Here is a 21,032-nt window from a genome sequence, read left to right as displayed (position 1 = left end):
AGTGCCAGTGATAATAATTACAGTTGAGATGTGACTGGAGCTTGTTGTGTTTCTTGGTATCATGATGTAATGGTACGGAAGTTGTAGTGCCAGTGATAATAATTACAGTTGAGATGTGACTGGAGCTTGTTGTGTTTCTTGGTATCATGATGTAATGGTACGGAAGTTGTAGTGCCAGTGATAATAATTACAGTTGAGATGTGACTGGAGCTTGTTGTGTTTCTTGGTATCATGATGTAATGGTACGGAAGTTGTAGTGCCAGTGATAATAATTACAGTTGAGATGTGACTGGAGCTTGTTGTGTTTCTTGGTATCATGATGTAATGGTACGGAAGTTGTAGTGCCAGTGATAATAATTACAGTTGAGATGTGACTGGAGCTTGTTGTGTTTCTTGGTATCATGATGTAATGGTACGGAAGTTGTAGTGCCAGTGATAATAATTACAGTTGAGATGTGACTGGAGCTTGTTGTGTTTCTTGGTATCATGATGTAATGGTACGGAAGTTGTAGTGCCAGTGATAATAATTACAGTTGAGATGTGACTGGAGCTTGTTGTGTTTCTTGGTATCATGATGTAATGGTACGGAAGTTGTAGTGCCAGTGATAATAATTACAGTTGAGATGTGACTGGAGCTTGTTGTGTTTCTTGGTATCATGATGTAATGGTACGGAAGTTGTAGTGCCAGTGATAATAATTACAGTTGAGATGTGACTGGAGCTTGTTGTGTTTCTTGGTATCATGATGTAATGGTACGGAAGTTGTAGTGCCAGTGATAATAATTACAGTTGAGATGTGACTGGAGCTTGTTGTGTTTCTTGGTATCATGATGTAATGGTACGGAAGTTGTAGTGCCAGTGATAATAATTACAGTTGAGATGTGACTGGAGCTTGTTGTGTTTCTTGGTATCATGATGTAATGGTACGGAAGTTGTAGTGCCAGTGATAATAATTACAGTTGAGATGTGACTGGAGCTTGTTGTGTTTCTTGGTATCATGATGTAATGGTACGGAAGTTGTAGTGCCAGTGATAATAATTACAGTTGAGATGTGACTGGAGCTTGTTGTGTTTCTTGGTATCATGATGTAATGGTACGGAAGTTGTAGTGCCAGTGATAATAATTACAGTTGAGATGTGACTGGAGCTTGTTGTGTTTCTTGGTATCATGATGTAATGGTACGGAAGTTGTAGTGCCAGTGATAATAATTACAGTTGAGATGTGACTGGAGCTTGTTGTGTTTCTTGGTATCATGATGTAATGGTACGGAAGTTGTAGTGCCAGTGATAATAATTACAGTTGAGATGTGACTGGAGCTTGTTGTGTTTCTTGGTATCATGATGTAATGGTACGGAAGTTGTAGTGCCAGTGATAATAATTACAGTTGAGATGTGACTGGAGCTTGTTGTGTTTCTTGGTATCATGATGTAATGGTACGGAAGTTGTAGTGCCAGTGATAATAATTACAGTTGAGATGTGACTGGAGCTTGTTGTGTTTCTTGGTATCATGATGTAATGGTACGGAAGTTGTAGTGCCAGTGATAATAATTACAGTTGAGATGTGACTGGAGCTTGTTGTGTTTCTTGGTATCATGATGTAATGGTACGGAAGTTGTAGTGCCAGTGATAATAATTACAGTTGAGATGTGACTGGAGCTTGTTGTGTTTCTTGGTATCATGATGTAATGGTACGGAAGTTGTAGTGCCAGTGATAATAATTACAGTTGAGATGTGACTGGAGCTTGTTGTGTTTCTTGGTATCATGATGTAATGGTACGGAAGTTGTAGTGCCAGTGATAATAATTACAGTTGAGATGTGACTGGAGCTTGTTGTGTTTCTTGGTATCATGATGTAATGGTACGGAAGTTGTAGTGCCAGTGATAATAATTACAGTTGAGATGTGACTGGAGCTTGTTGTGTTTCTTGGTATCATGATGTAATGGTACGGAAGTTGTAGTGCCAGTGATAATAATTACAGTTGAGATGTGACTGGAGCTTGTTGTGTTTCTTGGTATCATGATGTAATGGTACGGAAGTTGTAGTGCCAGTGATAATAATTACAGTTGAGATGTGACTGGAGCTTGTTGTGTTTCTTGGTATCATGATGTAATGGTACGGAAGTTGTAGTGCCAGTGATAATAATTACAGTTGAGATGTGACTGGAGCTTGTTGTGTTTCTTGGTATCATGATGTAATGGTACGGAAGTTGTAGTGCCAGTGATAATAATTACAGTTGAGATGTGACTGGAGCTTGTTGTGTTTCTTGGTATCATGATGTAATGGTACGGAAGTTGTAGTGCCAGTGATAATAATTACAGTTGAGATGTGACTGGAGCTTGTTGTGTTTCTTGGTATCATGATGTAATGGTACGGAAGTTGTAGTGCCAGTGATAATAATTACAGTTGAGATGTGACTGGAGCTTGTTGTGTTTCTTGGTATCATGATGTAATGGTACGGAAGTTGTAGTGCCAGTGATAATAATTACAGTTGAGATGTGACTGGAGCTTGTTGTGTTTCTTGGTATCATGATGTAATGGTACGGAAGTTGTAGTGCCAGTGATAATAATTACAGTTGAGATGTGACTGGAGCTTGTTGTGTTTCTTGGTATCATGATGTAATGGTACGGAAGTTGTAGTGCCAGTGATAATAATTACAGTTGAGATGTGACTGGAGCTTGTTGTGTTTCTTGGTATCATGATGTAATGGTACGGAAGTTGTAGTGCCAGTGATAATAATTACAGTTGAGATGTGACTGGAGCTTGTTGTGTTTCTTGGTATCATGATGTAATACACAGCTGACCAATTAGTGCCCCAAATTTGATATATGAAAAGGTATGGTATGTGCTGTCCTGTCTGTAGGAAAGCATATATATATATAAAAACGGGTAGCAGACTCTAAACTACACTCACTCCAGCCCAGGCACCACGACTGGTATATCAAAGGCTGTGGTATGTGCTATCCTGTCTGTGGGATGGTGCACATGAAAGATTCCTTGCTGCTAACAAAAAAGAGTTGCCCATGAAGTGGTGACAGCTGGTTTCCTCTCTCAATATCTGTGTTTCCCTTAACCATATCTTTGACGCCATATAACCGTAAATAAAATGTGTTGAATGTGTTGTTAAATAAAACATTTCCTTCCTTCCTAAACTACATGTTAAACACTTAATAACCTCAAGTTAATTTTTAAATGTTCTATATAAGCTTTCTACCAAAACTGTTCTTATATTTTTAAGTTATTATATAAGCAGCATTTTTTGTGTATTTAGCCTTTATTTTTATATCTTCATTCTTTTTTCCCCCTAGGTATTACATGGCATACAATTCACACACTAGACTTTGCCACCTACGTGTCTCCTAAACAAGACTACCTACCGCTACCTCTACCAGCCAGAACCACTAGCTCCAGGATCCGCTGGTGGCAACCTCTGCCCTTTGACCCCACTCTGGGTCGACCCACCTGGTCTTTGGACAATGTGTTTGTGGGAGGAACCGAGATCAACCCCAGCGAGGTGCAGTTGTCGTTCAATGACAGCTTGCAGCAAGATGAAGCCATATTGTACGAGTTCAGCCCCTATGGACAGATCGGTGAAAACATTTGTTCGGAGGAAAATGGAGTTCTGTCGTGGAAGGAGGGGAAAGGTGTACGCAGTTTCACAACGAATCAGCTCATTGTGCAGCCAGGCTACATGCTACAGTTCAAGGTTTGTACATGGTTAGGTAGCAGATGAGCCACTGAGGGAAGTCAAACCATGGATTCTGACTCTGTATGAACTAATCGGGAAAATTCTACTAGCTACTGCCAGTAGGGAGAACTTTATACCAACACTATAGTGACAGTTATTGTCTTTTTAAAATATTTTATCCTGCAACCACCATTTCTATTGACAGAATATGACGATGGATAAAGCAGAGTCATATCCTGCTACTAGCAGGATATCACTTTTGATGTCACTCATGTTACATCACACGCATAGCCACATCACAAAATCGCTCATTTGACCTCTAGGTCATCGTAAAATGTGGCTGAAATAGGAGAATAGCTTTTCCCCTTAATTTTTATGGTCTGCAGGATAAAAATAATAACTAGTTAATGACATCGGATATCTGCTTTGTAGATTTTTCCAGCTAAACAAGACTACCTACTGCTACCTCTACCAGCCAGAACCAGCTCGCGGAATTTCCCATTCTTATGTTCACAGGATAAAGCAGATATCCGATGTCATTAACTAGTTATTCTCTATGTTAATACAACCTGATCAGCTGGTGAAAATTGATACCCCCCCCCCCCCTTTACATTAAACAAATAAACAAAATACATACCCTCTCTTAATACCCGTAAGAGTATTATTATAGAAATGATTAGTATATAAAAAGCTATGTCTACTGCATACTTGATTATCCTAGTGTTACAAGTGATATGTTAAGGAAGGCAAGCATCTATTGCCCTTCTGAAAAAGCTACTGACACAGACACGGGTTTTGAGGATGCACAGGATGGAGCTCTGTTGGTAAAGTGTTTGCCTGAGGTGCCTGGGTCATAAGATCAAAACCGCTCAGGGACCCATTTCCTGATTGTTGTTTTCACCCTTATCACAATCAGTGTCCCTCATCTGGTATATCAATGCTGTTCTGTCACTGGCGAAGTGTATATAAAAGATCCCTTGATGCTGATGGAAAAATGTAAAAGAATGATATAAGACTATGTAACAGAATGACCAAATGTTTGACATCCAATAGCCGATGATTAATACATCAATATGCTCTAGTGGTGTCATTAAAAAACCCACAGGGATTTTAACTTTTTAAAATTTGAATTCAGCTTATTTTGTATAAAATTAATTTTACCAAGTAGATTGAATTTGATCCTAAATGCTGAAAAGGAAGGAAGGAAATGTTTTATTTAACGACGCACACAACACATTTTATTTACGGTTATATGACATCAGACATATGGTTAAGGACCACACAGATTTTGAGAGAGGAAACCTGCTGTCACCACTTTATGGGCTACTCTTTCCAATTAGCAGCAAAGGAACTTTTATATGCACAATCCCACATATATACCAAATGCTGAAAAGTGACCTGTGTTTAGATATGGTATAGTCTTCAACTTTTTAAAAATCATTTCAGCTTTTATTTTTAAATGGTTACCACATCCATAAAAAAAACATTTAACTTTTCCATTCTGTTTGTCCAGATAGTGATAGGCTGTTACGATCACTACAATGTGTGTGACTCGCAGACGCCCATCCGTCTGGAGTTCAACAAGAACCCAGCGTTTGACCGCTGGCAGCTCGTGCACTCCCAGTGTCTGCCAGGACAGAAGAACCGTGCCGACTGTCGGCCGTACCAGCACCACGACGCCAGTGTCTTCTCTCTGTCCGAGTACCCAGCCTGGACCAGAGTCTCCATTGAGCTGCCACAGACAACATTCTCAGGGTAGCTAGTCACTTAAGAGAGAATATTTCAAGTTTTTTGTCAAGATACTGAACATGTAAACATATTAAATGGGGGTCAAGCACAGGCATTCTCAGGGTAGGTCACTAAAGAGAAAATATTTCATCTTTTTTTTGTCAAGCATATCAGGGTAGGTTACTGAATAGACCAATTTCATGTTTTTGTCAAGCCTCAGAGAACATTTTCATGGTAGTTACTAAGAAGATAATATGTCATGTTTTTTCTCATTGCAAGTAATTAATCATTTTAATAGACATAAAAACTAATGGAATTCAATCAGAATAATTAAAAATATAATTAAAGAAAACTATTTACTTAAAGATAAATTTAAAACCAGAATTTTAACTTTTTTTTGCCAAGTTGTAGCCAAATATCAGGAGATGACATTATGCATATTTACAATTCCTATAAAGGCCATTTCAATTTTGTAAAAATTATTTGAAAGATACCTGCAATCATATTGCATTTTGGCTCAAAGGAATTTTTTTTTACTATTAGTTAAGTCCATTGAATAGTGACATCATTTGTGTGATTTTATCATTTGATTGTAACATACATACTAAAAATTATCTAAAATGATGTGATGTTTAATTATACCTCATCCTTGTTTTCAAATAAATTTTGTACGACATTTTGCGGCAATTACAGGAAATCTAAAGTAGCAATAACACGTTTTACTCATTACTGGAAATACAAAATATAGCCCTACTGTAAAATAAATTTTAACCGTACAGCTCATAGTTTACCATTTTTTTATAATGTAAATTTTTAAAGTCATAATTAAGATTTGTATTATAAAGTTAATCTTTAACTTCATAGTTAACAATTTTAGTATAAAGTTAATCTTTAAACTACAAGTTAACAATTTTATAATAAAGTGAATCTTTATGATTGGTTATTTTGAACTGACACATGGGTATTTAACTGAAATAGTATTTGCTACAGCAGACTTCACTAAAGTATTATGTACTGTATTATGTGTACAGATCAACTCGATTCCGGTGGATACAGGACAGCCCTGACCAGCGTGTGGCGAGCTGGGCTCTCGATGATATTTATGTTGGAGAGCAGTGTCCGGAGTTGTGCAGTGGACGAGGTCACTGTCTTAACGGGAGATGTGTGTGCGACACACATTACTATGGTGATTATACCTGATAATGTATTATTATATCTCATCACATCACAAACGGTCACCGTCTTAACGGGAAATGTGTGTGTGATATGTATGTGACACACATTACTATGGTGAATATACCTGATAATGTATTATTATATTTCACATCACAAACGGTAGATATTATTTTTGTAGCAATAACCTTTCAAAAAGGAGAGTAAAAATAAACATTTATACACATTAGATAATAAATTAATATTTGGGTACAGAATTTATTTGCTGATTTTAGCACTTTTCACTTTTTATTGTTATTACGGTAATAAGATATATGAAATATATACTGATGGAAAGAAATAAGGGAACACATAAACATTAACATCAAATATGGACTACAACCAAACCATCATCAGGAAGTTAAATATGTTACTGGCAGTCAATCCCACAGTGCTGACATTCATTCCCACATTACATCTCTATATTTTATACAGACATAACTAATAGTGAATTGAATTTAATCTCAAATACCATGTGTTCTCTTTATTTTTTCCATCAGTATAGAAATGTAGTTTAATGACATTTGAAATACGACATGATAGGTTAGAAGGCATTAAGACGGAGCCTGTTCGTATTTCTGAAGAAACATCTTACGCCTTCTAACCGATTTAGACATTTCATAGGTTTATTACTTGATATGGGCAGGTCAAGCATCATTGAGTGTTCACGCCAGTTGTTTTGACATCATTCATACAGCTCTTGGCGATGATGTCTGGCCAATTGTGTCGAAGTAATTTTGGTCAGTCGACTTGTTATTAAGACGACTTTTTGAAATGTCTTCACGATTAAGACAATCGAAATGCTGATATCCGATTGGTTGAATTGGAGACAAACCGAGGAAATGCTGTCTAAATTTATTCAGTGCAATTAATGGATCATTATCATGTGATCTGTATAATAAGTACAGCTATCAATGGCCCTTGTATGCACTGTCCTGTCTGAGAGTTAGCCAGGATTATTTTAATGTTTCTGTTGCAGGATCATCATGCAAACCATTGCGTAAAAACCTAATCTCCCGTATGTATGAGTCGTTTGAGGGAGGAATTTACCCCAGTAACTGGCAGACAGTGTCTGGCGGCAGGATTGGGTTTGGATGCGGAGCATTGTTACCGTTTGCCCATGGGAAGACGCTGTACTTCAACGGGTGTGGAATCAGACAGGCCGTCACTGCAGAGATAGATTTATCTAATGTTGTGTACGTTTACTTGTTAAACTCTTTGATAATGTCAGAATTTTATTATCTTTTTTCTGCATCCCATCACAGTGATGGATAATAATGGTCATAAATACTGGCCACAAATGCGCTAAAGTAAGGCTGACTTTATTGATGTTTTTTGTAACTCTAAACAGCATTAACTGGTCTAAAATATAAAAACTAGAAAAACTCACAAAAATAATATGCTGATAAAAGAATTCTTGCTGCTAATAAAAAAGAAGCAAGCTAATTCCTATATTATTTTAAACATCTTTTAATAGTGTTAAGTGTACCCTATCAACTGTTTGAACAATTATTTGCTGAATTTGGCTTCTTATTAATGTCTATTTTTTTTGTATTTTAGGAAAATAATTTTTGTGATTCAAATTGGCTGTAGAGCTCAGACTAGTGACTGCAATGTTAAAGTTGGGGACGAGTTGAAATACAGAGGTGTGCTGCTGCAGTACAGTTTAAATAAGGTATATGTTATTTATTACCCACAGAGGTGTGCTGCTGCAGTACAGTTTAAATGTTATTTATTACCCACATGAGTTGAAATACAGTTTAAATAAGGTATATATTTATTACCCACATGAGTTGAAATACAGAGGTGTGCAGCTGCAGTACAGTTTAAATAAGGTATATATTTATTACCCACATGAGTTGAAATACAGAGGTGTGCAGCTGCAGTAGTTTAAATAAGGTATATATTTATTACCCACATGAGTTGAAATACAGAGGTTTGCTGCTGCACAACAGTTCCTCTCCTCTTTATGAGCTATTGGTAACTTAACCAATGCTATTTATATAAAAGTTAACACAACAGTTACTATATTTCTATCTTACTTTGCTAGAAAAGATAGGTTATTTTAACTCCAGAGAATTCAATTTTAATTTGTAGTATTGTTGGACATAAATTATTGTCATTTTTGTTTTAATGTAATTGATCATATTCATAGACTTACCTTTGTTTGATACCCAATAGCCCATATGCTGGGGCGTCGTTAAACATTCATTCATTCATTCATTTTCTTAACATACATGTACATAAATATTCTTAAAATATATAAGTGACAGTAAATGTTTTGGTAATACTGTTTCCTCTGGATGTATCAGGGCACCCACTGGAAGCTGCTGGCCCGCCACGACACGGAGGAGTTCCTCAAAGCCAGACGGATGGTGTACAACATTCCACTGGACGCGCGGGTTCCGGGGGTTGAGTTTCGCTGGTGGCAGCCGGTACATGACGGGCCTGGATTTGATCAATGGGCTATTGACAATGTGGAAATTATTTCGTAAGCATCTTATTACCACCCCCCAAAAAAAGCCCAAAACAATCAACCCCATAATACAACCCCTGCAATTAAGAAATTATCTACGGCAAAATAAAAATCTGGTGAAAAAAAGTGAATAGTCCATGACAAAACAAATGTGCTGCATAGAATTAAAATCTTTGTGGCAATATCCATGGCACTGCCGATTGCCGCAGACAATTGCAGGCTTTGCAGTAAAATTAACCTCAAACATTTGCCTTCAGTAAATATACTAACCAAGATTTAACTGATCAGTATTAGTTGAACCTGTGACAGATAAAAAATGAATTGATCATACGAATGACACTCAAAATATTTACCATACTGGATGTTAAACAGTTACATGTATTCTTAGGTGCATACTATTACTGCTATCAAGATATCCATTTGTAACAGTAAAATCAACCTTCACAGAGGGGATTCGAACCACAGGCCCTCTGTAAAAAAACAGCTAGCAAATGAATATTCAACTGGTCTCCATTTACTATTTCTTTTTTGAATTACAGAGGTTGCTCGAAGTGGGGAAATCTAGTTTCTCTGACTCTCGGCAATTTTTGCAAGCAAATATTTTTGATACCGAAATAACCAAGAAGTTGCACAATGGTCTAAAATGATGGCCACATTATAAATGTATGTAAAGCATCAATTGATACCAGAAAAGCAAATCATATCACAAGTTATGGATGGAGAATATGTAAACTTTAACACAAACAGTGGAAAACATGGAAACATCTCTGGCCAGTATATATTTATGGCATTTTTCTGTATATATGGTACAAAATACAACAAAAAAACAACAACCCTCTCATGTGCACGATTTTTGTATGCATCACTGATCAAATTTACTGCAACAATGTTTAGAAATCATCTGATCAAAACATGCTCACATAATATAACATTGATTAAAAACCAAAATGTTTACTGGCCCTTAATTAATCTTATTTTAATTTTTGCAAATATGACAAACTGTGCAAATCTAAACACTTTGGTTTTTTATTTCCAGTGGAAAGAAATCTTACAGACAGAAATGGGCCAAGGGTTGAAACCGGATAAGGATGGTGTTTTCAAATGACTGCTGAAAGAACATTACATTTAATTTGATCTGTACAAGATACACAAACCATATGTTTCACTATGTCTGGTTTATTGGAAGCACTACATTGACAAAATGGCTAAATGTATAGTCATGCATATTACTTATTTTTCATTTCCCAATTAATTTTTATCTTTTTTATTTCTCATTCATTTGACAAGCTTTTACACAAGCTAATACTTTATTCATGGACAAATGTTTGTGTATTATTTATTTGTGAAACCTACAGCAAGTATGTTTTATATTTTCACAATTACTTCTGTAAATAAACTGGCGCAAAATCATTGGGATGTTGCTTTTCATTTTCATTTTTATTTGAGAGAGAGAGAGAGAGAGAGAGAGAGAGAGAGAGAGAGAGAGAGAGAGAGAGAGAGAGAGAGAGAGAGAGAGAGAGAGAGAGAGAGAGAGAGAGAGAGAGAGAGAGAGTGTGTGAGTGTGAGTGTGAGTGTGAGTGTGAGTGTGAGTGTGAGTGTGAGTGTGAGAGTGAGAGTGAGAGTGAGTGTGAGAGTGAGAGTGAGAGTGAGAGTGAGAGTGAGTGTGAGAGTGTTATTGAGACCAAGACAGATAAACATCCTACTATAATATAGGAAAGTGATTTCTTACTTCAACTTTCCTCAGAGTCAAGATAGTACATACTCTGCATTTTGATATACCAGTCTTGGTTTGTTTGTTTTACGACACCACTAGAGCACATTGATTAATTAATCATCGGCTATTGGATGTCAAACATTTGGTAATTATGACTCGTAGTCATCGGAGGAAACTAGTTACATTTTTTCATTAGCAAGAAAACACATACCATGGCCTTTGACCAGTTGTGCTGCACTGGTTAGAATGAGAAAAAACCCAATCAGTTGAATGGATCCACTGAGGTGGTTTGATCCTGCGACACAACCACTTCAAATGAGCACTCACCCGACTGATCTAAATCCAGCCCATCAGTGATGGAGCACTGGTTGGGATAAAATAAATAGAGATTATTATACGAGCGTGTGTGTGTCGTACTGATTGTACGAAACGAGTGTCAGGATTAATTTCTTTATTATCCATATTATTAGTGTTGTGTTCTTTATGAATACCAAGACCCAACTCAACATGTTTCAGCCACAACTAGAAGGAGATGACGAAATGATGTCATATTTCAAATGCACTGTCTGAGATTTATGTTGAACCATATGGATGATAAAAAGTCCATTGACCTGCAAGCCACTGTCTCTCGGGCAAGTGTCATACCACAAAGCCACACACACACCCCTCAATACCAATAAGTTATAAGAAACACCAATTAAGTAATATATAATATATATTGGATAATATTTTATTTTCAGATAATAACAATAACAATGGTTTAATAATTAAAACCTTATTGTACCTGTACAACTCCACAACCATACATTGCTCTTAACACTTTTAAAACAGTATTTGCTGGTCCAGAAAATTAATATGCCTGCATTAGTTACATCCACTACACTCCTGAAATATCCATGTTTATTAAGTACCAGTACGTTCAAGTTATGCACAGTCAGTCTACTCTGCGCAGTATAAGGTATGTCATTACAGTTCTATTTAACCCCATCCTGAGTCTTGATGTGTCTCAACAAATTCAGAATTTAACAGATCAATACAATTAGATTATTTGCTTTTATTGGGAGACATGCAATATCTTGGTGTTTCTGTGGAAGATTGCCATGTATGGAATGAATATCAGTGTAATTTTGAACACTGCACACTTTTCCTACAAAATTCTGCATCTGCCCCTGGTCCAGAGATCCCCTCTTAAACATTATTTTACTTCAATTATAATTTACCAGCATTTCGGTCTAGAGATGCAGTTCTTTAAAATTCATACTACCTGTTTAGCTGTCCACTGACAGAAGATTACACATACAAGTGATACAGTTTCATCAGTTCTTAAAAGGATACTGGGGCATTCCCTTATCCTCCTTCCACAAAACATTTGGAATTTTTTAGGTTTTTTTTTTATTGTATAATATCAAGTCTTCAATTCTCCAATTAGCAGTACAACTTGGGAGACTACAAAATTACATCCTCAAACTGAAGAAAATCTGGAATCTCGAGTTCTTAGAACAGACTGAAAGGGGAGATCAATCCTATAGAGCAGTGACTGCTCAATGTCTTACACGCTGCTTTACTCCGATCACAGGTTCTCTAAAGGATACAAGATGTGCAAGGAAGGAAATGTTCTTATTTAACGACGCACTCAACACATTGTATTTGTGGTTATATGGCATCAGACATAAGGTTAAGGACCACACAGATATACAGAGAGGAAACCTAAAGGATACAGAGACCCAGTCTAAAGATATAGGAAATCTGGAGGTTTTGGGTCCTCAATTAACCATTCATTGGGTTTTATTTTAACTTGATTTTATATCGCCCTCAGATCCTGGGTTGCACATTGTCCTTGTCACACATCTCATCTTTCTGGGCTGCCAGTCCAAGATGTTTAGTTATTAGTGGTTAGTTAAAAGAGGTCAGTATAGTGGTTTCACACATCACCAACGAGCCGTTAAATCTAACTGCATATGGGAGCTGGTATCGGGATTCAAACTCAGTACCTAGCAGTCTTAAGTCAGATGACTGAACAACCATACCACTGAGGCAATATGATTTAATTTATTATCGTTCCTCAGGTCCTGTAAAATGGACTCTGGGCAACGTGATTATTATCTTTCCAATATAACTACACACTCGATATCACACTAGCTGGTCACACGCAATAAGGAACAATGCCTGCAGTACTGAAACCACGTAACAATCTGAGTGCACGTGTCTCAAGATGCCAGCTCATAGTACTTGTGAGTCTTTGGGTCGTAGTAACAGTTCAGAGAGGAATCGAAGAACAGATTCAGTTCCTCTTCATTTTTTATTACATCGGGATGAGAATCTAAAAAACAGAAGAAAAAAAGTTTATTTTGTTTAGCAACACATCTAGAACACCAATTAATAATCATTGTCTGTTGGATGTCCAACACTTTGTTAATTCTGAGACAGTCTTCAGAGGAAACCACAACATTTCTAGAACACCGATTAATAATCATTGTCTGTTGGATGTCCAACACTTTGTTAATTCTGAGACAGTCTTCAGAGGAAACCACAACATTTCTAGAACACCGATTAATAATCATTGTCTGTTGGATGTCCAACACTTTGTTAATTCTGAGACAGTCTTCAGAGGAAACCACAACACATCTAGAACACCGATTAATAATCATTGTCTGTTGGATGTCCAACACTTTGTTAATTCTGAGACAGTCTTCAGAGGAAACCACAACACATCTAGAACACCGATTAATAATCATTGTCTGTTGGATGTCCAACACTTTGTTAATTCTGAGACAGTCTTCAGAGGAAACCACAACACATCTAGAACACCGATTAATAATCATTGTCTGTTGGATGTCCAACACTTTGTTAATTCTGAGACAGTCTTCAGAGGAAACCACAACACATCTAGAACACCGATTAATAATCATTGTCTGTTGGATGTCCAACACTTTGTTAATTCTGAGACAGTCTTCAGAGGAAACCACAACATTTCTAGAACACCGATTAATAATCATTGTCTGTTGGATGTCCAACACTTTGTTAATTCTGAGACAGTCTTCAGAGGAAACCACAACACATCTAGAACACCGATTAATAATCATTGTCTGTTGGATGTCCAACACTTTGTTAATTCTGAGACAGTCTTCAGAGGAAACCACAACACATCTAGAACACCGATTAATAATCATTGTCTGTTGGATGTCCAACACTTTGTTAATTCTGAGACAGTCTTCAGAGGAAACCACAACACATCTAGAACACCGATTAATAATCATTGTCTGTTGGATGTCCAACACTTTGTTAATTCTGAGACAGTCTTCAGAGGAAACCACAACAATTCTAGAACACCGATTAATAATCATTGTCTGTTGGATGTCCAACACTTTGTTAATTCTGAGACAGTCTTCAGAGGAAACCACAACACATCTAGAACACCGATTAATAATCATTGTCTGTTGGATGTCCAACACTTTGTTAATTCTGAGACAGTCTTCAGAGGAAACCACAACAATTCTAGAACACCGATTAATAATCATTGTCTGTTGGATGTCCAACACTTTGTTAATTCTGAGACAGTCTTCAGAGGAAACCACAACACATCTAGAACACCGATTAATAATCATTGTCTGTTGGATGTCCAACACTTTGTTAATTCTGAGACAGTCTTCAGAGGAAACCACAACACATCTAGAACACCGATTAATAATCATTGTCTGTTGGATGTCCAACACTTTGTTAATTCTGAGACAGTCTTCAGAGGAAACCACAACACATCTAGAACACCGATTAATAATCATTGTCTGTTGGATGTCCAACACTTTGTTAATTCTGAGACAGTCTTCAGAGGAAACCACAACATTTTTGCATCAGCAGCAAGGGATGTTTTATATGCATTTTCCCACAGGCAGAAAAACACATACTATGACTTTTGATATACCAGTTGTGGGGCACTAGTTATAATGGGAAAAACCTCAATCAGAGAATGGGTCCACTGAATGGATTCCATCCTTTGACTGGAGTACCTCAGGCAAGTGCTCTATAGTCTGTGCTAGATCTCGCCCCTACGCGTATGACTACAGTGCATATAGTCATACTTCATTATCTCCATGTTGAAGTGACCGAACCAGCAAGCTCGAGATATCTTAGGCTCATGAGATAACAAGACATTTATATTAAACCAGGGGCCTAGCTTCCATATACGCAGGTATGCAGTTGCGTATCACCTGAGATTACAATTTTTTATTTTTTTAAAAATATATGATGCCAATAGCGTTTTATTCCATCGCCGAAAAAGTGTGCGTACCACCTGAAAATCTCAAGCTAGTCCCCTGTTAACTGGTATTTGGAAGTAGACCACTAAAGACATAGACTGACACATTAGAGATGCTACTTACCGTGGCTGTGTTTCCGTGGTGACACGTTTGTCTCGCTGAGATCTTCCGAAGTGGCCGTGTTTTGAAGATCTCCAACATTCGGAAAGTTGATTGGCGGACTGAATATTCCTCCACTCCAGTCTCTGTCAAACCACAACATGTGTATATAGATATGAGGCAATATTTTCACTGGTCTAAAAAGGTTGACTGCTCCTATTCCCCATTTAAAAACAAAAAAATCACTGGTTCCCTAACCATGTGCATCATTTGTGGTTCATCCTTAACAAAAAAATCACTGGTTCCCTAACCATGTGCATCATTTGTGGTTCATCCGTAACAAAAAAATCACTGGTTCCCTAACCATGTGCATCATTTGTGGTTCATCCTTAACAAAAAAAACTCCAACCCAAAAGCCTCCACCTACATATAAAAAAAATATCAGTTTGTTTTGTTTACACACACCACTAGAGCACACTGATTTATTAATCATCTACTGTTGGATGTCAAATATTTCAAAATTCTGACATAGTTTAAGAGGAAACATTTTTCCATTAGCAGCAAGGGAATGTTTATACCGGTATACATTTTCCCACAGACTGGACAACATGCAAAAGCCCTCGATATATTAGTCACTGGTAAGGACTGGGGAAAAAAACCACAAATCAGAGTATGGGTCTATCGAGGGGTTTGATCAAAGCACCTTGGACAAGTGTTCTATCACTGAGAAAGATCCCCAACCCCCACATTAGTATTAATTATAATAATCAATCCTGTAAATATGTATTTACTTATAAAGAGGCTCTTTACAAATCTTCAACATTCATTAAACAATAATATCCAACATGTTTTAAAAGAAATATTTTTCAAATATCAAGAAATTACAACCATTTGCACATGATGTCATCAGTAACGATTATACAAATTAGACCCTTTTTTCCCTTTTCTTTTTTCATATTTCAATAACAACTCAAAGATACACTGGACATGTTCAATTGTTATTCTACTATGTTCTAGCATTAACAGAATCACAATAGATAACTCCTGTCAATGTTGACAGCTGTGTTTAGGAAGACCGGTTGTGTCTCAACTACATTCGAGAGTAGGGGTTTTACGTTAGTTTTGTGCATCTCGACTACAATCAACAATGGGAGGAAAAGAGTTAAAGATCAATTCCACTTTTATTTTTAAAAGAGTAACACAAATGTCATTCTTAATGAAATGACACCCCCCTCCACTCCCTATCTGACAATGATTTGACAGTCGTCTTATTTCACTAAATGGTTGGTATAGAGCTTGTACTGTTTACCTGGGATTGGATTGGTATAGAGCTTGTACTGTTTACCTGGGATTGGATTGGTATAGAGCTGGCACTGTTACCTGGGATTGGATTGGATTGGTATAGAGCTGGCAGTTTACCTGGGATTGGATTGGTATAGAGCTTGTACTGTTTACCTGGGATTGGATTGGTATAGAGCTTGTACTGTTTACCTGGGATTGGATTGGTATAGAGCTGGCAGTGTTTACCTGGGACTGGATTGGTATAGAGCTCGCACTGTTTACCTGGGATTGGATTGGTATAGAGCTGGCACTGTTTACCTGGGATTGGATTGGTATAGAGCTTGCACTGTTTACCTGGGATTGGATTGGTATAGAGCTTGTACTGTTTACCTGGGACTGGATTGGTATAGAACTGGCACTGTTTACCTGGGATTGGATTGGTATAGAGCTGGCACTGTTTACCTGGGATTGGATTGGTATAGAGCTGGCACTGTTTACATGGGATTGGATTGGTATAGAGCTGGCAATGTTTACCCGGGACTGGTATAGAGCTTGTACTGTTTACCTGGGATTGGATTGGTATAGAGCTGGCACTGTTTACCTGGGATTGGATTGGTATAGAGCTTGTACTCTTTACCTGGGATTGGATTGGTATAGAGCTGGCACTGTTTACCTGGGATTGGTATAGAGCTTGTACTGTTTACCTGGGATTGGATTGGTATAGAGCTGGCACTGTTTACCTGGGATTGGATTGGTATAGAGCTGGCAGTTTACCTTGGAGTGAATTGGTATAGAGCTTGTACTGTTTACCTGGGATTGGATTGGTATAGAGCTGGTACTGTTTACCTGGGATTGGATTGGTATAGAGCTGGCACTGTTTACCTGGGATTGGATTGGTATAGAGCTGGCACTGTTTACCTGGGACTGGATTGGTATAGAGCTGGCACTGTTTACCTGGGACTGGATTGGTATAGAGCTTGCACTGTTTACCTGGGACTGGATTGGTATAGAGCTTGCACTGTTTACCTGGGACTGGATTGGTATAGAGCTTGCACTGTTTACCTGGGACTGGATTGGTATAGAGCTTACACTGTTTACCTGGGACTGGATTGGTATAGAGCTTGCACTGTTTACCTGGGACTGGATTGGTATAGAGCTTGCACTGTTTACCTGGGAGTGGATTGGTATAGAGCTTGCACTGTTTACCTGGGATTGGATTGGTATAGAGCTTGCACTGTTTACCTGGGATTGGATTGGTATAGAGCTGGCACTGTTTACCTGGGACTGGATTGGTATAGAGCTTGCACTGTTTACCTGGGATTGGATTAGTATAGAACTCGCACTGTTTACCTGGGATTGGATGAAGTCAACGTGTCACTGCTCAGGCGACTCTTCATTTCGTCTTGGTAATTATGATGAGTCTGGTTTGGAGCCTTAATACAAAATAATACATATTAAAAAATAATCATCCTTATATATTACAAAATTCTAGTTTTTTTTGTTAAATTCAAAGCCATCGACAAATGAAAAAACTAATAGAGAGATATGATCCCCCCCCCCCCCCCCAGCTTTTTATCTGATATCTGCCTTTTTTTTTCTGCATAAAATTGAGTCACAAAGTAGACTAGATTTGATCTGAAATGCAGGGAGGGGAAAAACCTTCACTTGAGTAAGATCATTTCAGCTTTATTAGTAAAAGGGTACTGCATCTGTATTAATTGAGGATAATGCCAGTATATGCTTTTAAACAAACTAAAAATGTGGATTAAAATATCCTTACAAAATCAACATGTACACTTTTGAAGGTCCCAAAAACAAAAGAGAAAAAAAACCCACCCCAGTATAATTTGAATCTTCATAACTGTAAAGAAAAACATACCGGGGCCTTCCAGGTACTGAAGCTGGTATCATCGTCGCTGGTTGTTGCGGGAGACTCGCTGTGGAGGTGGGGGTTGAGCTGGTCGAACTGCCGCTGTCGTCTCGGACTGGTGTGAAGCAGGTGGACGTCTTTGCGCGGCGACTCCGGGCTCGTCTCCTCGTCCTGTCGCTGCATGCTGAGGAACATCCTCGCCTCAAAGCTCTCCGTCACATCTGCCATCTGGTACAGGGTATGATCATACGGCCTCTGTAACAACAACATTTGTTTTCTTTTTAAAAAATGTATTCATAGAACCCCACGTTATATTTAGCCTAATCATGACCTGGGGAAACAGAGGCAGTTGGTCAACAAGATCCAGGCATTATTTTTGGCATTTCTGTGATTTATGCTACGTTCATTTGGTGCTGGTGAATATCGTGATTTCACAAGTTCCAATTTGTAAACATGATTTGTGTTTGTTCTGCCATTTTTTCCACGAGTTCTGAAGATTGAGACAGTTCACAAATTGTGTTCACGGGTAAACAAACACTCTTCACAACTTGAACATTCTTCACAACTTGTGAATTGGGAAATACGATATCCACAACTTCTAATTAATAACAGCAAGAATATATAATCAAGCTGAATTTTGTAATATACAGAGATGCAAGGAAAGAAATATCTGTTTAAAGACACATCAGAATATTTCAATCTAGAATGGCTCAGAAACATCTTCGCCAAAAGGCTCTCTGTTATCTCAACCATCTGGGTCTAGACTCAAAAAAATATTTAATGACGTCACATGCATGTAGCTTGTATGGTGTTGCCACGATGTTGAAGTCTCAGACTGCATTAGCAACTTGACTCTAAAAGTTTTATAATGATGGGGCCTCATAATGCATGTGATCGTGTGGCCTCTGTAAACATGAATACGAGATGATTATGGAGGAGTAGTTATGGAAGTCCAGTCGTGCACTGGTGTCAGTAAGTTCATTTCAAAGGGAAATGATTATTTTACAAAATTCTTTACAATTTACACAATCATTCACAACCATTTTTCATCTGAGGTGGTAGAAAAGATAGTTGGATACTGCTTTGTCCAGTGTCTTTTCTTTTTATACACTATTCTATATTTTGTGTGCTGGAGCATCATTAAACATTCATTTGTTTGTTTGTTCGTTCTTTCATTCGTTTGTTTGTTCGTTCTTTCATTTGTTTGTTCATTAATTCATTCAGAAAGAAATTGTTTGTTTTTTCATTCATTCATCCATTCTGATAGACTTGCTGAAGTGTTGTAAAAATTGCAGAAGGTAAACAAATATCATGCCCAACACTATTTATAAAAATGCCCACAGACCGTGACACTGACCTCGGACGACACCGCCTGTAAGAGTCTGGCGTCCGACTTGGGAATCTCTCTGACTGACGTACGACTCATCGACACCGCGCTGGTCAGCAGGCCACCGTTCTGACTGCCCATCGCCGTGTACAGCGCCGGGTTGAATTGCTTGTGTTCTGGACTAATACTCGAAGGTTTTGGTGCCGACACGTTTATCTTTGGTTTCACACCGTCAAACATTTCATGCAACAGACTTTCAGCATCACCTCTTCCCAGATTTCCTGACCCTCCCCTGTCCTGATTTTCTGATCCTCCCTTGCCCTGATTTTCTGACTCTCCCCTGCTCTGGTTCCCAGACTCTCCCCTGCCCTGATTTTCAGACCCTCCCCTGCCCTGGTTTCCTGACCCTCCCCTGCCTTGATTTCCAGACCCTCCCCTGCCCTGGTTTCCAGAACCCCCTCTACTCTGGCTGCCAGATCCTCCTCGACAGTGCGACCCTGATTTGACATTTGTTTTGGGACTGGCCCCGGTGCTGGAAGTTCCACTGTGAGGTCGTGAACCTGACTTCCAGCCTTTTCCGTGCATTTCCTCCTCCTCACTACTGGACCAGAAGTCGTTTTCGGGCTGAGCCCCTCGGGCATGTACCCTAGTTGTCTTTACAGCGGTGCCGGTTTTATTCTGAAATTGGAAGGAAAGAAATGTTTTATTTAATGACGCACTCAACACATTTTATTTACGGTTATATGGTGTTATTGATATTGAGAGAGGAAACCCGCTGTCGCCACTTCATGAGCTACTCTTTTCGATTAGCAGCAAGGGATTTTTTATATGCACCATCCCAGACAGGATAACACATACCACAGCCTTTGATATACCAGTCGTGGTGCACTGGCTGGAGTGAGAAATAGCTCAATGGGCTCACCATCTGGGATCAATCCCATCCCTCTAAAATTGGAAACATACTTAACATGATACAGACAGGATAATGAAGTAACTTGAAATGTAAACAGCAAAACATAAATATCTGACAAAATAAAATAACATTAACATTTGATTTCTCCTCCTGTTAACATGGACAACTGTTAAAATTCAACTCTGCTAGATCTAAGTTAAATATTTAAAATAACCATACTAGCCAAATCTTAGTCTAATTCAACTATTACTAATTAAATACTCACAGTAACCATTATAGCTATATCTTGGTCTGATTCAACTACCTGTAGTTAAAATTCCTACAGTGACTAATAAAGCTATATCTTGGTCTAATTCAAACAAGTTAAAAACTTACAATAATTATTGTAACAGTTAGAGCCATATCTCACTTAAACTCAACCAGTTAAATATTGACAATGACCATTTGTCTAAGTAACTGCTCAAAATCTGTTT

The 21,032-nt window shown here is 38.0% G+C and overlaps 2 protein-coding genes across 4 annotated transcripts in view; one reads left to right on the top strand and one right to left on the bottom strand.

Moving 5' to 3' along the window:
• Positions 1–10,512, top strand: part of LOC121368895 (reelin-like) — a 78,790-nt gene extending 68,278 nt beyond the window's left edge. The window contains exons 48-54 of the mRNA XM_041493652.1: positions 3,307–3,704; positions 5,200–5,441; positions 6,446–6,600; positions 7,606–7,822; positions 8,187–8,301; positions 8,939–9,117; positions 10,139–10,512. Coding sequence (XP_041349586.1) covers positions 3,307–3,704; positions 5,200–5,441; positions 6,446–6,600; positions 7,606–7,822; positions 8,187–8,301; positions 8,939–9,117; positions 10,139–10,178 — 1,346 coding nt within the window. The 3' untranslated portion in view covers positions 10,179–10,512. The remainder of the gene's footprint in view (positions 1–3,306; positions 3,705–5,199; positions 5,442–6,445; positions 6,601–7,605; positions 7,823–8,186; positions 8,302–8,938; positions 9,118–10,138) is intronic.
• A 1,006-nt stretch (positions 10,513–11,518) lies between these two features.
• LOC121369198 (protein CFAP20DC-like) overlaps positions 11,519–21,032 on the bottom strand; it is a 30,940-nt gene continuing 21,426 nt past the window's right edge. For all 3 annotated transcript variants that reach the window (XM_041494116.1, XM_041494118.1, XM_041494119.1), the window contains 5 exons: positions 19,677–20,324; positions 18,329–18,574; positions 17,800–17,882; positions 15,193–15,314; positions 11,519–13,136 (listed from right to left, as the gene is read on the bottom strand). In XM_041494116.1, the coding sequence (XP_041350050.1) occupies positions 13,024–13,136; positions 15,193–15,314; positions 17,800–17,882; positions 18,329–18,574; positions 19,677–20,324 (1,212 nt within the window). In that variant the 3' untranslated portion in view covers positions 11,519–13,023. The remainder of the gene's footprint in view (positions 13,137–15,192; positions 15,315–17,799; positions 17,883–18,328; positions 18,575–19,676; positions 20,325–21,032) is intronic.

Source organism: Gigantopelta aegis, chromosome 3 (assembly GCF_016097555.1).
Source record: "Gigantopelta aegis isolate Gae_Host chromosome 3, Gae_host_genome, whole genome shotgun sequence".
NCBI lineage: Eukaryota > Metazoa > Mollusca > Gastropoda > Neomphalida > Peltospiridae > Gigantopelta > Gigantopelta aegis.
The sequence above is the reverse complement of the archived record's forward strand: the minus strand, read 5'-3'. Positions and strand labels throughout refer to the sequence as shown.